This window comes from Canis aureus, chromosome 14 (assembly GCF_053574225.1).
Source record: "Canis aureus isolate CA01 chromosome 14, VMU_Caureus_v.1.0, whole genome shotgun sequence".
In the NCBI taxonomy this organism is placed as follows: domain Eukaryota; kingdom Metazoa; phylum Chordata; class Mammalia; order Carnivora; family Canidae; genus Canis; species Canis aureus.
In genome coordinates this window covers 30,856,497-30,878,484 of record NC_135624.1, presented here as the reverse complement: position 1 = coordinate 30,878,484, position 21,988 = coordinate 30,856,497, and the positions used below count along the sequence as shown (strand labels likewise).

Genomic DNA, 21,988 nt, shown 5'->3' with positions numbered 1-21,988 from the left:
TAAATAGATATGTAAGATCCCTCTGTCTTAGGGCGGGGGGTGGGGGGTGGGAGGAGGGGATAGGAACGTTGAGCCCTCAAATTGTCCCTGAGCTATGTATCCAGAAAGAAGGCTGGGTGGCATGAGCTATAGAGGAATGAGTTGTGAGACCAAATGGCTTGAGAGGGCAGGCAGACTAGAGAAGTGCCATCTCTAAGGGCCAAAGGCATGTTAGACTAAACTGAGGGTGAGCTTCCTTTTCACACACAAGTCAGCAACCAGCTTTTGTCCACTTTCTAGGTAATAACAATAATACCTGTCATAGACAGTACTTGTAATGAACCAAGTTTTGTGCTGATAACTTTCAAAACATTCCTTTGATGTTACCCTTCTTTCTGTCAGCAGCCACATAAAAACAAGGATTTGTCACACAAGGGAGCCGTTAGATAATCCTTTGGCTGAGTACAGCTGGTTCTTGTCTGCATTCAGAATTTCTCTCCGTTTCATCTACCTTTTATTAAGAAATCGAAGTTAAGTAGTGGCTTGAAAGAGTTCTGGAAAAATTCATCATAAACTTTGACATGTTTTTTTTCTTTTTTCCCATCTACTCCTGTATAACGAGTGGAATGACATCATTAAGGAGGAATTTTGGCAAAGCCAAGAAAGCTAGGTGGATGAATGAATTTTCTAATGGATTAGGATATTGGACTCTGGAATTAGGTAATGAAGAAAAATGCATGTATTTTTTTTTTCTGGGAGAAGTTCAGAATTTGTTGAACCATTCTGTTTCTTATTTAGGTGCAGAGAGATAGGAATCTGGATCCTGAACCATATGGTCTCAGGTGTTCTCTCTTATTTTTCTGAATCAGATGCTTCCTGATCATTTCCATGACCTTCTGTTTTAAATTATTTTTAAAAGAATTATTCTGTTGTGGTCTCAGGTTATTCTTGAGTTCTTACTGCTCTTGTAAGGCCCAAAGTAGCAATTATGTAGGCCATCTCCTTCAGGTGGGAAGAATGGATTTCAAAAAGGCTTCGGAAGAAAAGCCATCCCTATTCAAACAGTAGCTTTGTGAGACTCCTTTATGTTCATGATATTATCCTGTAAAATTACTGCTATTTCTAACACCCTCTAGGGCAGTCAAATGATATCAAGAGGCATTTCACTTGTCTCTTTTTCCCAGGCCAATTAGCTAGCTCCAATCCCACAAAGCCAGGATTTTCAGTGTCAAAAAGACCAACTTCATCCATAAGTGCAATGTACAATGGTAGAATTATAATGATTTCAACCCAGAAGACATTGGCCCCATCCTTAAAGCAATCCTAAAGCTTCCTGTGATGACATTACCAACACCTACAGCCTGAAGCTTCTAGGCAAGGAACATAGGAGTAGTTACCACTCCCTTGGGCTTATCATGGCTTGGGGAACTGAGTGAGTCAAGAAAGGAAGAATCTGTCCTCCCAAGGATGGGATATTTGGGAGAAAGTGACCTGGAAGATTTCAGTTGAAAACTTTGGAAAGTCCTGTTTGGAATTCTCATATGTCAGCCAACCTTCCTACCAAAGAAGGATACCATAATATGCTATCAAAACACTTTAATGATATTGTATGGTCTTTAAGGATCTTCTGTTGTGGCTAGGACAGTGTTCTCCCAGCCTCATTCTTCTGAAGTTGTTCATCTTAGATATGCGTTTGCATGATTTCTCATGAGCTTAATATTAAAGATGAAGAAATCTACCTTTGTTCAAAGGTCAGGTTACTTGGGAAGCAATATGACAGTGAGACATTCCTCAGACAAACCTGTCACTCAGAAATACTCCTGATGATGATTTGGTTAGACGCTAGACACCAGGATAGGGAAGACGGTCTATTTCAAAATATGAAATTATTGAAAATTAGTCCCTCCCCTTTTTTGTTGCAATCATGCCTTTTACTCAAATGATCAATTCAGGGTGCTCTAGCCATTGTCATGCTACATAATGCATGAGTTTAACAATAGAAGTTAAAAAAAAAAAAACAATAGAAGTTAAATTCCTTCATTCATTCATGAAAATGAGCAGATGGTCCCAGCTAAGATTCTTCTTTAATTTAACAAACATAAGAATTTGTACTAATGAGAGGTGTTTCTCGAAAATGATCTCTTTTTCCAATTAGATTTATCCAAAGATGGAACAGGCTCTCAAGTGAGGGGTGATTTCCTCCATCACTGGCAATCTTCAGGCAGGAGTTAATGGCTCATTTTGGAGAGATTTTATGGAGTGAAATTGGCATGAGTAAGCATTGGACCAAGGTGACAAATGCAATCCAATCCTCCTGTAAAATTGTGTGATCTCACATATGCAGCTGGATAAAAAGACAGTATTGTTGCAATGTGGACAATTAACGAGGTCATTGCCTTGGCTGGAACTCTTTACATCTTAAAGAGATGCGAGAAATTAGCCAGCACTCTTGAGCTCATAGCTGAAGTGGCTAATCTAGAAGAAAAGGATAATTTTCCTCTACATATATAGGAATATTTTCCAGGCCTGACTCAGGTATAGATACAGAAGATTGGAAGCCCTGTTCATCACCTCTGAAAGCTAGCTTCCCTGGTCACACCTTTATAGATGAAGAATCTAGAATAGACTTTTCTTTGTGTGACCAAACTCAGGTCCCAGGCTTCCTTTTGATAGAACCTGTAGGAACCCGTAGATCCTCATGGCCCCAGTGTCATTTCTAAAGATCCCTTTCCAGAGGATGCAGGGCTGATATACCCAGACAAGAACAAAATGGAGCACACAGTTTTCCTGCCCCCACTTCTTGGAAGGGACCCCATGTCTCAACTTGGTCAAACAAGGAGGAAACTTTTATTTTTAAAAACATCTTTTAATCACTTGGAGATTGTGGTTCTTCTTATTCCATTACTCCATTAAAGTTCATTGTGTCTTTCCTTCCCTGCTGTTGGTTCACCCACGCAGGCCTTAAGAAAAGGGCTCTTTCCTTGGTATTGCTTTGCCCTGAGGATCCATCCATCAATCATGAAAATTCAGCAGTGGCAATTTATTAAACTCATTCACAGGGTGTTTCTAAGGACCATGCTTGGCCCAGATCATGCTTTACTCTCATTCTAACCACAATTTACATGAACACAAATTTTTAACATGTTTCCTTTCTTGGTATCATGAACCACATCACTGAGATATAGCAAGACACGCTACAGTGCACTCTGTGAAGAAGATAAACCTGCCTTGAAAACAGCAAGGTAGCAGCTGATAGTGCAGCCAATGAGACGTGGCACTCTAAGGCTAGACTCTGGATCCGTTACTTCCAATCCCTGAAGTCCCAGGGTTGAGTTACTCAATTATTCTAATCCTCAGATTTGTTATCTGCAAAATGGGGATATGATACAGTGTCTTCCTCAAAGTGTTGTTGTGAAAGCCAAAAGAGCTCATCCACGTAAACCACATGGCATGGTGCTTACCCTGCACCAGGCATTAGTTATTATTATTAAAATATTTTGCAAGATTTTGACCATTTCCTGAATCAACCAGAACCCAACCCAGATTGGAAAAAAAAAAAGTAATCTAAATTCTAATTGAAGATCTCAAAAAAGCATTTGTAACTTGTTCCAAGTGACATGCTTTCTTAATTGATATTAATCCCAATATAGTTGGCTCAAGTACTGGTTTCAGGCATTTTCTGCTCTCAGACAGTGGTCTAATAGAGCAAACACTATTAGAGCTGAGAGATGTGGCCTATTGTCTGAACTTTGCCACCAATCCCCTAACTGACCTTGACAAACTCTTTCTCCATATCTGATGCTCAAATGTCTCATATACCTACACATGTATATGAATATATATTTTAATATTTTCTTGCCATATATATTCATATTCTCTTGCAGACCAAGGACTCAGTGAATTTTAAAGGCCCAGTGGTCATTTCCAAGGATACCTTTCCTAAAAGTCCCTGGAGAAGTGGAGAATTCTTCCTGCTGGTCGAGGATCTTTTAGGAGGCAGGGGAAGGAATAAAGGCAGGGTCTTTTCCTGAGACAAAAAAAAAAAAACCACACACACACCACAAACCACATACAAGATTATAATTCCTTTTAAAAGAAACCTTTCTAACTTGATGGACCAATCAGTCAGCCACACTCTAGGGAACCCTATGGAGTACAAGGAACCATTTTGTACAGTGGAATGGAAGACAGCATTCTAGAAGGCAACACCAAGGTTGAAAGCAGGCTTAGAAAAAGTAAAAAGCATGGCAATAAAATAAGTACAACTAATTGATTATAGGAAACACTTGTATGAGGTTGCCATGCCCCTTAGGCACCTGCTCGAGGCATTTTGCATCTGTTAATTCTTTCATTCTCTCAGCAACCCTAATGAGAGAGTTCCTATTATTATCCTTATTGTCTTGGTGAGCAAACCGTGGCATAAAAAGCTTAGTAAACTTGTCCAGGGCTCTATAGCTGGGAGGTATTGGAGCCAGGGATCCAATCCAGGTAGTCTCATTCTAGTTTAGTTCATTTTGCTCACCACTGAGACTTAAAAGGATAAGAGGGGCCACGTGAGGACAGAATAGACGTGAGGTGAGCAGTGTCTAGTGATAGCAGGAGAGAACGGACGTGTGACTTAATATAGCTGCGAGCCTGAGCGTTCAGACCTTCACAAGTCAAGAGGAAGTGAAATGAATCACTACCTAATGTCAGTACCCTATTATCCGGAGCCAATTAGGAATGTTCTTTCCATAGTTCTGTCCTCTTTTGTGCTTCCAAAGTAACCATGCGCTCCATTCTGAAATCCAGCATTTTACATTCACTTGACATCAGGGTCCCAAATATTAGAAGACTCTTTCTTGTGACGGTGCTGGCACTGGATCCAGACATGAAAATAATAGAATTTATTATTAAATTCTGGGACAAATAAGATAATAACATTGGGAACCTATGAATTATATTCATCTCCCTCTCTGACAGATCAGAAAAGCGAAGTTCAAAGAAACTGGCTTCCCTCACAGTGAGGCACAGAGTGGAAGATTTGGAACCCGAGAAAGTCTTTCTAGCCTGCTTGAAACACCTAAAGCTATGTGCAACTTTAGGTTGGACAAATGAGGACTATGTGACATTTTGAAGGTCATCAGTGAGAAGCATTCAGGAAAGGAAAGGAGGCAGAGACTCAGACTTGGGATCTATAGGAAAGATCTCTTCACAGTAAAAACGGACCCAACAGGGAAAAGGAAGCCTTTGCAAAGGAGTGAGTTCTCAGGCACTGGGAGTGACCAAGTCTAGGGTGTTTAGAGCCTGTCCCAGACCAGAAGAAAGAAACCCACTTGCCCCAACAAAGCAGAGAAGGTCATCTGAGGAAAATCAGCAGGCATTTGAGTAGATCTTAGGGATATCACAGAAAGGATTCCTCAAGGCCATTACAACTCCAAGCTGTGGTGATGATGGTGGGGATGATGAAGATGCAGAAAATGAGGAAGATATGGATTAGGTATACTAAAAGTTGTTGTTGTTGTTTTAAAAATCTCACGATCAGGTCAATGTCACAACACTGGTGTGAAATTCATGAGCCAGCTAACAAGGGATAATTATATCTCATACAATTAGTTGTTAAAAGAAATTCAAACATGTATCTTCCCTTGCGTTAACTCCTTTGGGGCTAACTTACTGATTTCCATGCTGGCATGCAGATACCTGTCTATGATTGTGTTCCCGTTCTTAGGTAGCACTCTTTGTAATACAGATATTCTGTAGTTTTTTTTTTTCAGGAGTGAGGGTGACTTCTCATGATTCTTTGGGGAAATATTCCAGTTTCCCCTCCAGACACCAAGCAGGTTGTCAGCAAGCAGACAGAGGTCTCAGTACTGGGGAACAGATGAAAAATCATTGCCCTGAAGCAGCAGTGAACGTGCACTCTCTGAGTAGTGTTGCACTTCCCCCGTGGAGCTTGCCAGCTGCAGGACATTGCTATTCCCCACATCTTAGCCATAACACTCAGCAGTCCATTAAGTCTAAAACCCCGACCACACCAAGAAGTAGGCAAGAGAATAAAAATCATGCAACTGTTGATGGTGACTACCGCACCAACCACAAGTTGGACTGATTTTATTATTTCGTTGACCTGACCCAAACCTTCTCTTGGTATTGGGGATGTGGAGCCTGCGGTATTGCCAGAATTTTATTTACTTATTTCTTTTATATAATTATGGAATTTCAAACCAGGGATTACAAAGTTCCAAAGCCAGGCTTAGCTTTCTGTTCCCCTGACCTAAAAATGATCTGCATGCTGTGTCATCTATGGCAAGTTGCTTGACCTCTCTGGCATTGAGGGAAAATGAGGGGCTTAATTGAGACTAATTCTTCAGTTATAAAGATCCTTTCCCCCTTCTGAACGAATTGGATTCTTCTTCATTTAGGGACCCCAAGATGGTTCAGAAAACTAGACAGGAATAGGGAGAGTGCCTATTGAGTGTTGGCCTTCCAGAAGCTTTTCAGGCTAAACAGTGAAATTACTGAGCCCTCTGGATAATCAAAATGAAGTTAGCACCATTCCACAGGGCAGCCTGGAGCAAACAACAGAAGGACATGGAGCACATGGGGCGATCATTTGGGTTTCGCCATGTGAAATGAAATGCACTTGCTGGAGCTCTCTTAGGCTGCTGTCTCTTCTAATATTCTGTGATCTTATTTTTTTTTAATAGTTTTCATGAAAAAAGGAAGCCGGAAGACTCAGGTGAAACCTTTGCCTGTGTCTCACACCTAACAAAAAACAGCGCAAGACCCTTCCATGACTTAAGTTTACTCATGAAGAAAATCAATGTGAATTTGATTTGTGACATATATGGATGTGTGCTCTTCTGTTGGTCCAAGTGATGCTAGCTCAGAAGGAGGAGAGCTGGAGAGGCTTGCGCAGAGTCCCCATCCTATTCCCTTTTGCTGCAAAGGGAATTGTATTCACACCTGGGCTCTCCCTGGAAAGTTGGAGGGAGGGATGAAGTTAATGTTCCATGAAGGGTTAATTAAGATACAGATTCCTCTTTAAAAAAAAAAAAAAAAGATCATGTAATGCTTTATTTCTTCTCGCTGTCTTCCCTCAACCCAAGCACTGGTAAAACTTAACTGATCCTGAAGTCGACTTTTGCTGTGAAGTAATTTATTCTCCTTTTTCTTTTAATTACAGTATTCTCAAATGAGGGATGAAGTATTCAAGTCAAACTTGGTGTGTGCATTTATCCTTCTTCTGTTTATCACGGCCATACAAAGTTTGCTTCCTTCTTCAAGGTAAGTTTTCAGATGAAATATCTCTGTGAGTTCATGGTCCCTCACCTGGAGCCAGCCAGCTGATCTTTCCAAGGGATCAGAATTTAAAATAATGGGTTCCAGGATCCACACCCAAATGTTTGACGACATCAGTGTCTATCCTGGTTGTCTTACTCTGCGTAATCCCATTGCTCTGCCCTAGCAATGGTCTTGCCCATAATCATAATAAAAACAACAAACAAAATCAAAACAGGTCCCACTCTTTTTGACATTGCACCCATGAAGGCAGCAAGTAAGTATTTGAGCCTCTATCACCCTGGTTTTGTTCCTCTGTTCATCACCTCTTTGTTGTTCATAGATTCAGCATCCTAGGTTCCTGGGCCAGCAAAATTGGCACTTTAATCATACTGCAAACACCTATATGAGGCCAGTCACTGTTCCAAATACTTTACATGCAGTAACTCATGAAATCCCCATGGTAACGCTGTGAGGTAGGTACTGCTCTCATCCCCATTGTAAAGAGGAGAGGACTGAGGCCCAGAGTAGTGGAATACTTTGTACAAGGTCTCACTGTTGAAAATGTTAGAGCCCAAATTCCAATCCAGGAAGTCTCATTCCAGAGTCTGGGCTCTTGACAGTCTATCAGACCCAGACATATATTGTACAGGTCACAGGTGCCAGAGCCAGCATTTGAACTTTGTCCTGGGTCAGTCCAGTAGCCATGCTTTTTGCTCTTCCTGCACTTTAAGGAAGCTGCTGCCTCCTTTCTCAAGTAAAGTCCCTTCTCCCGAAACTTGCCTTGAATTTTCCCCTTTCATGTAATTGACACATATTTGTCAAATTCTAATACAGGTTGGCAATATGCCAGTCCTTGAAGGTGTATAATGTTGTAAGAGGAGGTCTGCATCCTCTAAGATGTAATTTAACAGGAGAGAGAGACATCAATGATGATGTCCAGTTAATGAGTGTGTCATTAGGGGGAATGTGCTAAATCCCTGCCACAGATTGTCTCAGCAAAGCCTCAAAGGCAACCAATAAGTGAGTGGGCACTCTTATTTCCATTTTGTAGATGAGGATTTATCTAAGGTCACATACCTATATAATGGCTGAGCTAGGAATTGAACCCAGGATAGAGTCTGAGTTTCTAACTATTTAGCTACTTTGTACCAAAATCACCATTTCATTCTGACCAGATAGCTTAAGGGAGAGTTTGTAGGAAAGGTAGTATGTTGAGCTGAGCAGGATGAGATAGAAAGAGTATGTGGAAGAGCATTCCCAGCACTGACAAAGGTACAGGGGTATGAAAAACTTTGTGTTTGTAGTGTAGAGGGCGAGTCTAGGGTAAAGGGTTTGTGTGAAGATGTAGTAGGCGCCATGGCTGAAGAAGGAGTGAACTAACACAGGCTCTGTGTCTGCAATGATAAAAGGGGTTCAAGCTAGGGAACACTCCAAGAATGGCCATGCTTGACCTTCTCTGGATTAGCAGGGATACTAGGAGAAGGAGAAAGGGAACTCCAGGGACATGGTGGCAGAAGGTGGTGTATTTCTGAATCTTTCAAAATTTCCACATATCTGAAAAGCTAGATAGCAAAACCAAACACTCGGTGGACTGTATTGACAATGAAAACAGATGAGATGATGCTCCATAAATTCCCAAATAGAAGTGGGTGGAGACAATCTCCCAGTCGCCACAGGATTAGTGTGACATCAGCATCCATGCAGGAGGAATCAAAAACAAGCAAGTAGGCACCTGTCATGTCTGGGAACAAAAGAACTCCAGATAGACAGAATATCTATCTAGCCAATAAATATTCACTGGGAAGTACCACAAGGCAAATTGAAAAAGCAGCTGGAAGTGAGGGAGTTTGTCCAATCCAGCACCCATTGAGTGCAAAGGCCTACAGTAGGGTCTGAAGAGCGAGAACTGTCACACACTGGGAACCTGCCACACCGACCACCCTGTCTCCCTCCCAGGATAGCACCTTGGAAGGATCTGTGTGGGGGTAATCAAGAAGATCCCACAGTCCACAGTAAGGACTATAGAAAAGAGGAAAAGCGAGGGTTGTTGTAAAAGTGGAAAGAGAATATAGCCATCACACTTTTGAACTCCACATAAAAACAACTAAAGAGAGAGCTCTGGAGAGGTAAAAATTAACTCTCCTAAACCACACTATTTCTAGAAGTTCAGCAAAGTTAGTTTGACACAAAGGTGAGCAACAAAACATGCTAGTGGCAATCCCATGCTCAGCTATTATATGAAAAAAGAGAGGAAAAAGTAGATCAATGTCCTTACAGTTGATGAAAACACTCCAAACAAGCCCACAACGTATATCAAACCTTTAACTTACTACTTCAAAAGGAATGGAAGCATCTCATGTGACTCAAGACATGAAATAACAACCTAAACCAGAAGTAGAAAAATTTAGAAAATCACAAGAGAGCTCAGGAAGGAAATAAAAAGGAAAAGAAAGATACATTTCAGAAATGAAGACCTAAAAAGAAGGAACATAGAGGACATAAACACAGCAAGGGATGCCTTGAGAGGAACAGAAGGTGAGAAGGAAGAATTTTTTTTTATTATTAAAAAGAAGAGTAAAAGGCAGAGTCCCCTCTCCCAACCTTCCCACCACACTGACAAGAATCCAGAATATTAATGGTGGACTATGGCTGAAAGAACTGCAAGACACAGACTCTTTCTGAGGAGGAGTTCTCAGAAGAACCCAGTTCAAGAGGGAGGACAAAAAGAAGAACAAGAGGGATTTGAAGCCACTGGTACCTGTGTAGCTATTGCAAACACTAAATGTAGCCCAATTCCAAGGGAGGTTCACTGAAATCCTCATAGTAAAGATCAATTGGCCTCAGGTTCTCCAATCTGATACAGTGTGACCAGTTTTCAGCCAAAAATTACAAGGTATCCCAAAAGGAAAGAAGAGACAAAGCAGTCATTAGAATCAGCCTCAGGGATGACAAAGATGACAAAATGATCAAAAAAGGAATTTAGTATAACTATTTTTAATGTATTAAGTGTTCTTCATGAATTTGAACATCATCCTTAAGCAGAGGCCATGCTAATCTTCTCTGTGTTGTTCCAATTTTAGTTTATGGTGCTGCTGAAGCAACCACAGTATATTAAGTGTTCTAATGGAAAAATTAGACACCATGCAAGAACAGATAGGCAGCCTAAGAAGAGTGAAATTCTAAGAAAGATCAAAAGCAAATGCTAGAAATAAAAACACTGCAACAGAAATTATGAATGTGTTCATCAGTAGATTCAACAAGGCCAACAAAAGAATCAGAGAGCTTGAATATAGGTCAGTAGAAACTCTCAAACTAAATACAAAGAGAAAAATAAGTGAAAAAAAGACAAACAGGTCAGACCATTTAAGAACCCACTTAAATACAAAAACTCAAATATGTTAAAAGTAAATGGATGGAGAAAGAGATACCATGCTAACACTAATCAAAATAAAGCTGTAGTAACTATATTAATTTTAATCAGAGTAGACTCAGTACAAGAAAAATTATCAGTGGCAAAGAGGAGATTACATAATGATAAAAAAAATCAGGTCTCAAAAGGACATAACAATATGTATGTTATGTCTGGTATCTGCCTACAAAGAGAGTGTCAAAATACATGAATATTAACACATGGGCCAAAATAAAATCTCAAGAGAAATTTCAAAATATTTTCAATGAAGTGAAAATGAAAATACAATTTATCAAAATTTGTAAGAAGTAGTAAAAGCAGTGCTTAGAGGGAATTTATGACAATAAATGCATATATTACAAGAGGAAGATCTAAAATCAATAATCTAAATTCTACCTTGGGAAACGAGAGAATGAAAGAAATTTAAACCTAAAATAAGCAGAAGGCAAGAAATCATATAAATTAGGACAGAAATCAACAAAATTGAAAACAGGAAAACAACAGAAAAAAATCAACAAAACTGAAATCTGGCTCTTTGAAAATATCAATAAAATTGATAGTATCCTGGCCAAGTAAACAGAAGAGAGAGGCAGAGAGAGCAACACACACAGAGATATTATCAGTATCACAAGTGAAAGAAAGCGTTTTGCTACTGATCCCATGGACATTGAAATGATAATAAAAGAATACTACATACAACTCTAAGTCCGTAAATTTGATGACTGAGATGAAATAGACCAATTTGTTGAATGAGACACAAACTATCTAAATCCATACAAGAAGAAAAGGTTAACCTGAATAGCCCTCTATCTTTTTATTTAAAGATTTTATTTATTTATTCATGAGAGACAGAGAGAGGCAGAGACATAGAGGAAAAAGAAGCAAACTCCATGCAGGAGCCCAATGCGGGACTTGATCCTGGAACTCTGGGATCACGTCCTGAGCCGAAGGCAGACACTCAACTGCTGAGCCACCCAGGCATCCCTGAATATCCCTATACCAATTAAAGAAATGGAGTTAATGATTTTAAAACTGACTAAGAAATAAAACACCAAATCTAAATGGCTTCACTGATAAATTCTACCAAAGATATAGAGAAAAAATAATAACAATTCTACATAACCTCATCCAGAAATTAGAACTGGAAGGAACAGTTCCTAACTCATTTTATGAGAGCAACATTACCCTAATACCAAAATCCAGTAAAGATTTTGAAATAATGCAAAACTATAGACCAATATCTTTCATCAATATAAACACAGAATTTCTCAATGAAATATTAGCAAATCAAATCCAACAATGTGTGAAAATAATTATACACTAAGACCAAATAGAATATATTCCAGATAGGCAAGGTTTATTCAGCATTTGAAAATCAAACAGTGTAATCCACCCTATTAACAAGCTAAAGAAGAAAAATTGTATGATCACATCAATTGACACAGAAAAAGCATTTGACAAAGTCCAATGCCCATTTAAAGTGAAAATTCTTAGAAAACTAGGAGTAGAAGGGAACTTTCTTAACTTGATAAACACAATCGACAAAGAACCTATGACTAGCATCATTCTTAGTGGTGACTGACTGGAATCCTTCCCCTTAATATCAGAAACAAGATGAGAATGTACTATGTCACTACAACTACTTAATATCATATTACACATCCTTGCTAGTAAAATAAGACAACAAAAATGAATAAAAGGTATATGTATGGGAAAGGAAGAAATAAAACTAGGTGTTTCTGCAAATGACATGACTTTCTACATAAAAAAAATCCCAAAAAATCCACCACAAAAACTAAAACTGGTGAGCAAGTGTAGCAAGCTCACAGTATACAAAGTCAATATATAAAAGTCAGTTGCCCCCATATACCAGCAATTAAAAATTAGCATTTGAAGTTAAAGAAAATATTTTTAAAACACCAAAAGTTAAATACTTAAATATAGGTCTAACAACATAGGTACGGGATCTGTATACATAAAACTAAAAACACCAGTGAAATAAATTTTTAAAATGTAAATAAGTTCTATGTTCATGGATTCAAAGACTTGATATTACTAAGATGCCAGTTCTTCCCAACTGGATCTAATCTGTAAATTCAATACAGTATCACTCAAAATCCCAGCAAGCAAGTTTGTAGATATCCATTGATGAAGTTAGTTACACAGAGGAGGCAGCATAACCAATAAAATACCAAAAAACAAGCAAACAACAAAACTAGAGTATTTATACTACATAATTTTAAGATAATATAAAACTACTGTAATCAAGAGAGTGTGATATTAAAGAAAGAATAGACACCTAGTTAACAGAAGAGTGAGCCCAGAAATAGACTCACACTAATGTATATATAATCAACTAGTTTGTGACAAGGTGCACAGTCAATTCAATGGAAAAAGGATTTTTTTTTTTTTTTGGCAAATAGTACTGGAAAAATTGGATGTCCATATGAAAAAACAAAAGAGCCTATACACCAAACCTTGTACCTTTCAACTGGAAATGGTCCATATACCTAAGTACAACATTATAAAATTCCTAGAAGAAAACACAGGAGAAATTTGTGATCTTGGGTTTAGTGGTGAGTTTTTAGACATAATGCCAAAATCATGATCCACAAGAGAAACAACTGACAAGTTGGACTTATTTAAAATTAAAATTTCTGGTGTGTGAAAAACGCTGGTCAGGGAATGAAACCACGGGCCACAGACTAGAATAAAGTATCTGTAACTCACATATCTGATAAAGGACTTCTATCCAAGATACACAAAGAACTCTTAAAACTCAACAATAAAAAAAAAAAAACTCAACAATAACAAATGAACGACCCAATTTTTTAAAATAGGCAACAGCTCTGAACAAACACCTCACCAGAGAAAGTACACGAAGTCAAAAGAGCATATGAGAAGATGCTCAATATAATTTTCCATTAAAGAAATGCAGATTTGGGGATCCCTGGGTGGCGCAGCGGTTTAGCGCCTGCCTTTGGCCCAGGGCGCAATCCTGGAGACCCGGGATCGAATCCCACGTCAGGCTCCCTGTGTATGGAGCCTGCTTCTCCCTCTGCCTATGTCTCTGCCTCTCTCGCTCTCTCTGTGTGTGACTATCATGAATAAAAAAAAAAAAAAAAAGAAATGCAGATTAAAACAATGATGCTATACCATCACATACCTATTAACAATGATGAGGGCCAGAAAATAAGGAAGCATTAAAATACACACATACACAATGATGGGAGATTGTCAGAGGGACACAGGAATCCTCTGAAAGAGCTCCCAAGAGCCAAAATGGAACAACCTAAGGAAGAAAATAAATAAAATAGAATTGGGCTGTAACCCAAAATATAAAATAAATATCTATGGGTTAATCCTGATAGAAATGAATGATTCAATGAATAAATCAATTAAGAATAGATCAATCTCCTATTCAGAAAAATCCCAAATAATTTATATACTCTGTCCTCAATGGTGTAATTTAACTTCTCACTCCTATGGGGGGGATGTGGCTATGCTTAAAGTAACTTCCTTCCAAAGAGTACAGTATGCATGGAGGGAAAGCATGGAGAAACATGACAAATGTTCCCAGTCAGCTGATAAAGGTTCTCATCAACAGTGACGAGTCATGTTGGATGAGAATGGCACACAACCTCTGTGGTCTTCCTCTCAAAAACCCATAACCTAATCATGAGGGGGTGGTGGTGTGGGAAATATCAGAAAGGGAAACAGAACATAGACTCCTAACTCTGGGAAACAAACTAGGGATGATGGAAGAGGAGGAGGGCGGGGGGTGGGGGTGACTGGGTGACAGGCACTGAGGGGGGCACTTGACGGGATGAGCACTGGGTGTTATTCTGTATGTTGGTAAATTGAACACCAATAAAAAATAAATTTGTTATTAAAAAAAAAAACAAATTCCAATTGAAAAACATTCTACAATATACCTGGCCAGTATGCCTCACAACTGTCAAGGTCACTTAAAGCAAAGGAAGTCTAAGAAACTGTCACAGTGAGTAGAGCCTAGGGAAATAGGACAACTAAAAAATTGAAGGTGGTATCCTGGATTGGAGATATAAATATGAAAAGTCCCATAAAGAATGTCCAACCCAGTATCTATGAGCATAACAAGGGGACAGGCAGTGCTGTTGAAATGATAATCCAATTTTTATTAAAAAAATTTTTTTGAAGATACATATGATTCCAGAGTTGTGGCAAGAAACACACAAGATGAGCCTGGAACATCTTGTCCTACTAGAAAGTAAGGAAGCCATCAAGTTTATTAGCCATGTCTAAAGGACTCGGAAGCCATGGTAAAGAAGTTCCCATTGTCCAAAGATGAAATCATTTAGCTTTAGTATGGCTAGTTGTTAAAATGTTCAGTGAAAACCCACCAAATATTTTTAGCTTTATGAGTTTATAATGACATTTTTGAAAGTTGGTAACCAATGGTTGAAGATAGAGAACTGATTGGTTATCTTGGAAATTGTTAAAAAAAAAAAAAAAAGAAAAGAAAAAAATATGTTTTCTGTCTTGCCTGCACGAAGTGTACCACAAAATCACAAAATAGATGAGTGGAGACATCATAAAATTATTCATGCTAATAATTTTCAAAGAAATTATAGAATTAAAATAGCACCATTTTCTAATATCCCAGTGAATTAATGGATCTAGGAATTGAGCATCAGAGGATGTTATTAGCACAAAAGGAGAGACAACCATGTCTCCTGATAGGAAGAACACAACACTTTTATAGTCTTACCAAAAGGATTAAATCTAAGTCTGATCAGGGTTTTGAATCCAGTTTCCAACTTGCAAGAATCATGGAGGATAAAGGATATTGAATGAGTCTGCAAAAGTAAAATCCAGGCAGTGGGAAATGCTATAGGCCAACGGCACATATTCTTTAATAAATAAGTTGTAATGAAAATAAAGAGACAAAGAGAGAACCTGCACATTTTTTGAAAGACTTAAAAGATAAAGAAAATTCAATTAAAAATGGCAAGATTGGGATCCCTGGGTGGCGCCAGCCGTTTAGAGCCTGCCTTTGGCCCAGGCGCGATCCTGGAGACCCAGGATCGAATCCCACGTCAGGCTCCCGGTGCATGGAGCCTGCTTCTCCCTCTGCCTGTGTCTCTGCCTCTCTCTCTCTCTGTGTGACTATCATAAATAAATAAAAATTTTTAAAAAATGGCAAGACTAAGCTGTAGTGTCTAAATATAGATGATAAAACTATAAAGGGGAAAGGAGAATGATTGATTGGGGGTGGGAGAAAGGGTTATAATAGTGCCCTACAAAGTTCTATTTTATGAACTTAGTGGTCATTACAAAGGCAGACACGTTATATATAATAGCTCATGAAGCTATACTTTGGTGTGGTTTTCTGTATTTATGCTTAATTTTTATCAAAAGTTTTTTAGTGAGAGAGAAAAGGAAAGACTGTGTACCTCTGCTAAATTGAATCCCTGTTATGAGCCAGACCTGCGTTAGATCCTGAAAATGTATCAGTGAACAAAAAAGACAAAAAAAAAAGTGCCCTCCTAGATCTTATAATCTAGTGGTTGGAGTCAAAGAAGTAATTAAAATATATTCATAAGTCTAGATGAATATGTAGCTACTTCTATGCTATATCTCCTCTGCTGTGCATGCAGATAATGCACATACTATATAGTAGATAGGTATTTGCTATGGCAGTGAATGAATCAGGAAAGGTACCAAGGAGGGCCACAAGAGGATGGTTTTCCTGACTCCCCAAGAACTATGTGGGATCTTGAGGATGCTCTCAGGGTGGTGAGCTGCAAGAGACAACAGGGTCTTGCCAGATTCACCCAAACTTCCCGGGCTCCCCTCTTTGCTCCTGCCAGTGGAGAGTCAGAAGCCAAGAAGGGCCATATCTGGTGCATGCTCCCCCCTGACTCCTGGAGCACGGGGTGTTGACGTTCCCAACAAACATCCTTTATGTGCCTGTTTGTGCTAGACAGCAGAGGTACACAGTCCTGGTCCCTGCCGTCATAAAGCTTACAGTGTCAGGGGTGGGAAGATAATTAGCCAAATAGCTAGGATGTGTAGGAATGAGGTGAGGCAAACAGATCAAGGCAGACTTCCCAGAGGAGGTGACATTGACATCTGGACTGCCTCCTGCTGGACCAGCCAGGTCACCAGAGAGGACTGAGGTTGGGGAGCGGGAGGACTGGAAAGTGAGTGTCTGCAAATGAGGGGTGTGTAAGGCTTAGCTGGGGAATTGTGATGGGTTGGCAGAGAAGACATTACCGAAGCTTTTATTCAAAGCAGTGATGTGGTTGACTTTGTGTGTAGAAGGATCACACTAACATGGCAGATGGAAAGGCAGGAGGGTCTTTAGGGAAGACCAATAGAAGGCAGTTGCCAGACTCTGGGGTGAGAAACGGTAGGGACAAGATAACAGTGGTGGGGGCGTTGGAGGGGGTGGGGGCGGGGACCAGAGAGGAAGAATTTGCTAGATGGTTAGGGCAGAGATGGATTGGGCTATGGGGGATGGAAGAGAGAGAGGAGCCCAGGGCGGCACTGGGACAGAAAGGCTGGGTGGGCTCCCTTCCCAAGGGCCATGACCAAGGATGGGGACTCAGCCCCGAGACCCGGTTCCTGGCTTCAGGGGAAGAGACGTGCATCCTCAGGCAGCAGCTGGCCAGCAGGAGTCTCTGACTCTGGGGTGCAAACTGAAATAGCAGCTGGAGCCCCAAACTCACCTGCACAGTCAAAGAGAAGAAACTGACAGTGAGGAAAGCATCCCCAGTTGATCCCTGACCAGTCGGCATGTTGTGGGATTGAGGGGTCCCTGTGCCCCAGACGCACAGCAGAGGCTTTCATTTACATGTGCTTGTTTCCTCTCCAACTCATTTTGTGTCTGATTGATTCTTTGCGGCTCAACAGATGGTAGGTGCCTTTCCCTGGCATTTCTTCTGTCATGGACTTTTGAGCAGAGGAGGCGGGCTCTGCCCCTATGACCACGGCTGACTCCCAGCCCGCAAAGCAAAGCGTCACGGACCCTGGCAAGGACAGTGCTTGCTCGGCCCTGGGCTCCAAGTTCCACACGCACGCAGATGTTCCTCTCCCAAAAGGATAAACTGAGGAAAGGACAGAAATATTATCTTTTGTGATGGTAGCACAGTGTATCTCAGTCTGCAAGCATGGTGATGAAAGGGTAGAGGACAGACAGGGAGGAAGGGGGGGACGAGAGATGAAAGGAAAGAAGGGGGAGGAGAAAACATGCAAGCAAGAGAAGGAGGCTAGGGGAAAAAAAGAAAGAGGCACCGGATCTTACTACTTCTGTGCACCTCTCTAGCTGTATGTATGTACTTGACCTCTCGGGAACCTCGATTTTCTCATCTGTAAAATGGAAATAGCAATACCCACTTCCTAAGGTTGCTGTGAGAGGTAAAAGAACCATATCGATTTTGATAAATTCTGGTTCCCTTCCCTTTCCTGAGCCGTAGTGTTTTCATCTGTTGAAGTGGCTAAGAATACCTACCTCTCAGGGTCGCTGTGAGGCTCAACAGCACTATTGGACCCACAGGCTTTGCAGATTCTGGAGGGTGGTACAAATGTCATCTTTGGATGTGATCCCAGCTTCCGTTTACGACTGCACCCCAAGCTGCCAGAGGCTGTTCACTCGCACTCATTGATCTCCACCTTCCCAGCAAACAGCCAGTCGTGATGCCAACCCAGACTCTGTTTTAAAGACAGACTGCGGAGAGCAATTAGAACTTAATATCTAGAAATGATTTGGAGAGAGCTGTTTGCAAATCCCTTGTCATTTTTTTTGGACTCAATTTCAGAAATGAGAGGTTTCCTTGCCTCTTATGGACACCAACAATGCAAAGCAAATTCAGAGCCCCTGGACGCCTGAGTAGCCCTATAATTAGATTTAAAAAACTATAATTGGTTGTTACAATGTTTATGTGTGCAGAAAGAAATGAACACTGAGGAGCTGCTGCAGAGAATCTTGGAGAAATTTTATAGGCAGCGCCAGCGCCTTGCATCTTATAATTAATATTCTTCCCATCGATCTTTGAAACGCCCTCGGTTTTCTGGATTTCACTGTGAATAGAGAAGACTTGATGTTTCTTTAAACTCGTATTATGTGCTAAGCACACAGCTTTATTATTTTAATCTCAGAGCCTCCTTTAAGAGGTAGACTTAAAAATTCTGGTTTTGCAGACTAAAAAATGATGCTCAGGAGAGTTAGTTACCTTGCCCAAGGCTGTGTCCTTGGTTAGGTTTTGGGGTTATGGGTTCAAACACCCAGGGTTTTGTTCACTCTTCCACTCACTACCCCACATGCCCACCTTTTACCTAAGACAGTAGGTCTTAGCTCCTTCCAGCTGCTGTAACAAAATACTACAGACTGTGGGCTTATAGACAGCAGACCTTTACTTCTCATAATTCTGGAGGCTGGAATTCCAAGATCAAGGCACTGGCACATTCAGTGTCTGGTGGGAGCCCTCTGCCTGGCTTGTCCCTATGACCTTATGTGGAGGAAGAAGCCAGGGAGCTCTGTGGGGCCTCATAAAAATGAGGGCATTGACCCCATTCACGAGGGCTCCACCCTCATGACCTCATCGCCTCCTACATGCCCCACCTCCAAATACCATCGCATTGGGCATTATGATTCAGTATCCAGATTTGGGGAAATGCAAGCGCTCGGGCCATTGCTCCTCCCTTTCCTTTGTTTCAGTAAACCCAGAAGGGAGTGCTGATCCTTTAAAATGGTATTAGGGGCTCAGGTGGGTTCTCTGTGCCAATCCCAGCATACCAAAACACCCCACCAGAAGTGGACCCAAAAATTCAACAGCTGGATGGGCAACAAAACATCAGTTTTGTACATTGCCAAGCAAACGCGTGCTTTGCCTGTGCAAAACTACAGCCTGGAATACAGAACGTGGCTGAAGTCAAGAGACCACATGGTGTCCGTTCTGAATCTCCTGGATCTCTACTTGTGTCTCCTACTCTACCTCCCACACCAGTGTGGGATCTCACGACTACAAAGCTGAGAAAGACCAGTACAAGGCACATCAACTGCCACCCCCTCCCCGGTCCCAAAGGAAGGAAGATCTGAGCAGTTGTCTGTTGGTACTTCCTGGTGACATCTGAGCTTCATTGCCAGGAGGAGATAGCCAGGCCTCTTCTTACAGAGAAGGTCCTGGTTCTGGCTTCCCAACCATCTTAGTGGGTCTACAAGAAGGGGCGGGCCAGCGGCCGAACTTCACATAAACACTGAACTTCAACAGTGGCTCTTCCTTCCAAGAGCCATCCCAGATAGGCTCTGATCAGGCTAATGGCAGACTCCTCCTAGAAGCAAGGGGATGCGCAGAGATGCCAGAGGGTGAGTGAGAAAGAAGCCTTTTCCCTATGAAGGCTGGTGAGGGGAGGAACAGCATCTTCTCTCCCCACAAAAAGAGTTAAGTCAGCGAGTAAAGTTTATTGAGCTCTGTCTGTGTGCTCAGCTCTATACCAGGTGTCATAGAAGAATCCAGAGAAAAACAGCCTTGAAGGATGAACAAGACATTCCCCCCAGGAGAGAGCACAGAAGCAGAAGAAGCACAGTCCTTAGGGCGGAGAGGAGAGAGCAGGAGCCCCAGGCCAGGCAGGCCATGCAGGTCCACAGACTACCCAGATGGCAGCGAGGACTGCAGAGGAGTCTGAGGCTCCTGCCTAGCAGCTCTCAGAGCAATCTTTGCAGGCTTTGCTTCCGCCTCACACTTTGAAATAAGGCATTCATATTCTCAGTGGCTGCCCCATGGTATTGAGACGCATCAGGCTTGAAATTGGCCCCCTTTCTCCAGGGACTGTCTGACAAAAGCGATCCACCTGTGTCCCCTTTCATTTGCCTCCCCTGGGTGCCCCAGAAGGATGGTGTGTTGCTCAGGAGTGTTTTTCCAGCCTGTTTTGGGGGGATGTTTCCCATCTGCCCAGAGCCCTCTGGGAACCCACTGCTGCACAGACCTTCTGTTCTTATCTAGAACTCCTGCAGAGATTTCCTGTCAAGGTGATCCATAAAATCAAAACTGTGCAAGCATTAAAAAAGAAGAAGAAAAAAAAGAAGAAAACTCTAAAACCTCCAACAAAAAAAGTCGGAGAGAGTGACTTTCCAGATTTTGTGATGCTTGAGCACGCAGAGGAATTTACCAGTTTTATCTATTCCCCACCTTGCAAATGACTTGCCTCCTGGGTGTCCTTCTCTCCTGATCATTTGACTACATTTCCTAAATTCCTTTTGCTGCCTTCTCTTCTTCCAGCCCATCAACTTCTTCTGTAGCTTCACCTGTGGTTCCCTTATTTCTTACCCTCCTTGGGCACACTCCTTCCTTCATAGATCTTCAACCGCCACCTGTTCACTCCAGACCCATAGTTCCACAACCGTCCCTCTAACTGCCTAGCCATCTGCATGGCCCTAGCTGGATGATCCACAAGGACCAAAAATTCAATTTTCCCCAAATCAAGTTCACCATCCTTACCCTCTATGGACCAGCTTCTCTTCCTGCATTTGCCATTTAAGACGGCAGAAGCATGAGAGTCAGCCTTAATGATGCCACTCTGCCATCCACCTCCCCACAACACACACACAAAAAACATATGAAGAGAACCACCAGGTCTTTCCTTGAACCTCCCAGTTATCAGTGCTGCTACCTTATGTCCCTCCCTTGGTAACTCGGGCCCCAACTATCTAAACCTCTGCTAAACGCTTTCTCTCTTCTTCACTCCATCCTCCACCTCCCACCATGACTGTTCCTCAGAGACACAGATCTGACCCTGTCCTTCCCAATTAAACATCTGGAACATATGTATCTCACTTCCATGTAGAACTTCATACACAGCATTTGGGAGAGCCCTCACTCTCGAGCCCAACAGCCTCACCACTTGGGTTAGTGGAAGTTCTAAACACAGCGGTCACTCTTACTCTCCTGATGCTCTTCTCATGCTGCCCACCTTTCCCTCCTTAGAACCCTCTCCTCAACCTCCAAGGCCTGACCCAAATGTCCCCTCTTTTGTGAGGCCTCCCTTGATTGCTTTTCCTGTTTTCTAGATGATGGTTGTGCAAAACCCTTTATGGATCATAGCGTATTATCCAATAGTTCATCGTGTGTATGTCCATATTCCCCTCTAGATTATGATCTCCTAGAGGATGGAGAACATGTGTCTATGTATCCCATGGTGCCAACTACTGTATCTGGGAAGAAGCTTGTTGAATGAATAAGTAGATGAAACCACGGAAGACAAAAAAGATGACAGCACATGTGGGAGGTCTATTACTCGTGAAAGTGATTAGGATGGCACAGTGGACTTTAAATCTTAGCTCTAACACTAACC

At 41.4% G+C, this 21,988-nt stretch overlaps 1 protein-coding gene and 1 non-coding gene across 4 annotated transcripts in view; one reads left to right on the top strand and one right to left on the bottom strand.

The window, feature by feature from the left end:
• ADCY8 (adenylate cyclase 8) overlaps window positions 1–21,988 on the top strand; it is a 214,798-nt gene that overhangs the window by 142,441 nt on the left and 50,369 nt on the right. For all 3 annotated transcript variants that reach the window (XM_077847269.1, XM_077847267.1, XM_077847266.1), the window contains one exon: window positions 7,148–7,248. In XM_077847269.1, the coding sequence (XP_077703395.1) occupies window positions 7,148–7,248 (101 nt within the window). The remainder of the gene's footprint in view (window positions 1–7,147; window positions 7,249–21,988) is intronic.
• LOC144283872 (U6 spliceosomal RNA) lies at window positions 10,243–10,348 on the bottom strand. Its single transcript, XR_013352379.1, has one exon. It is a non-coding gene; the product is annotated as a U6 spliceosomal RNA (small nuclear RNA).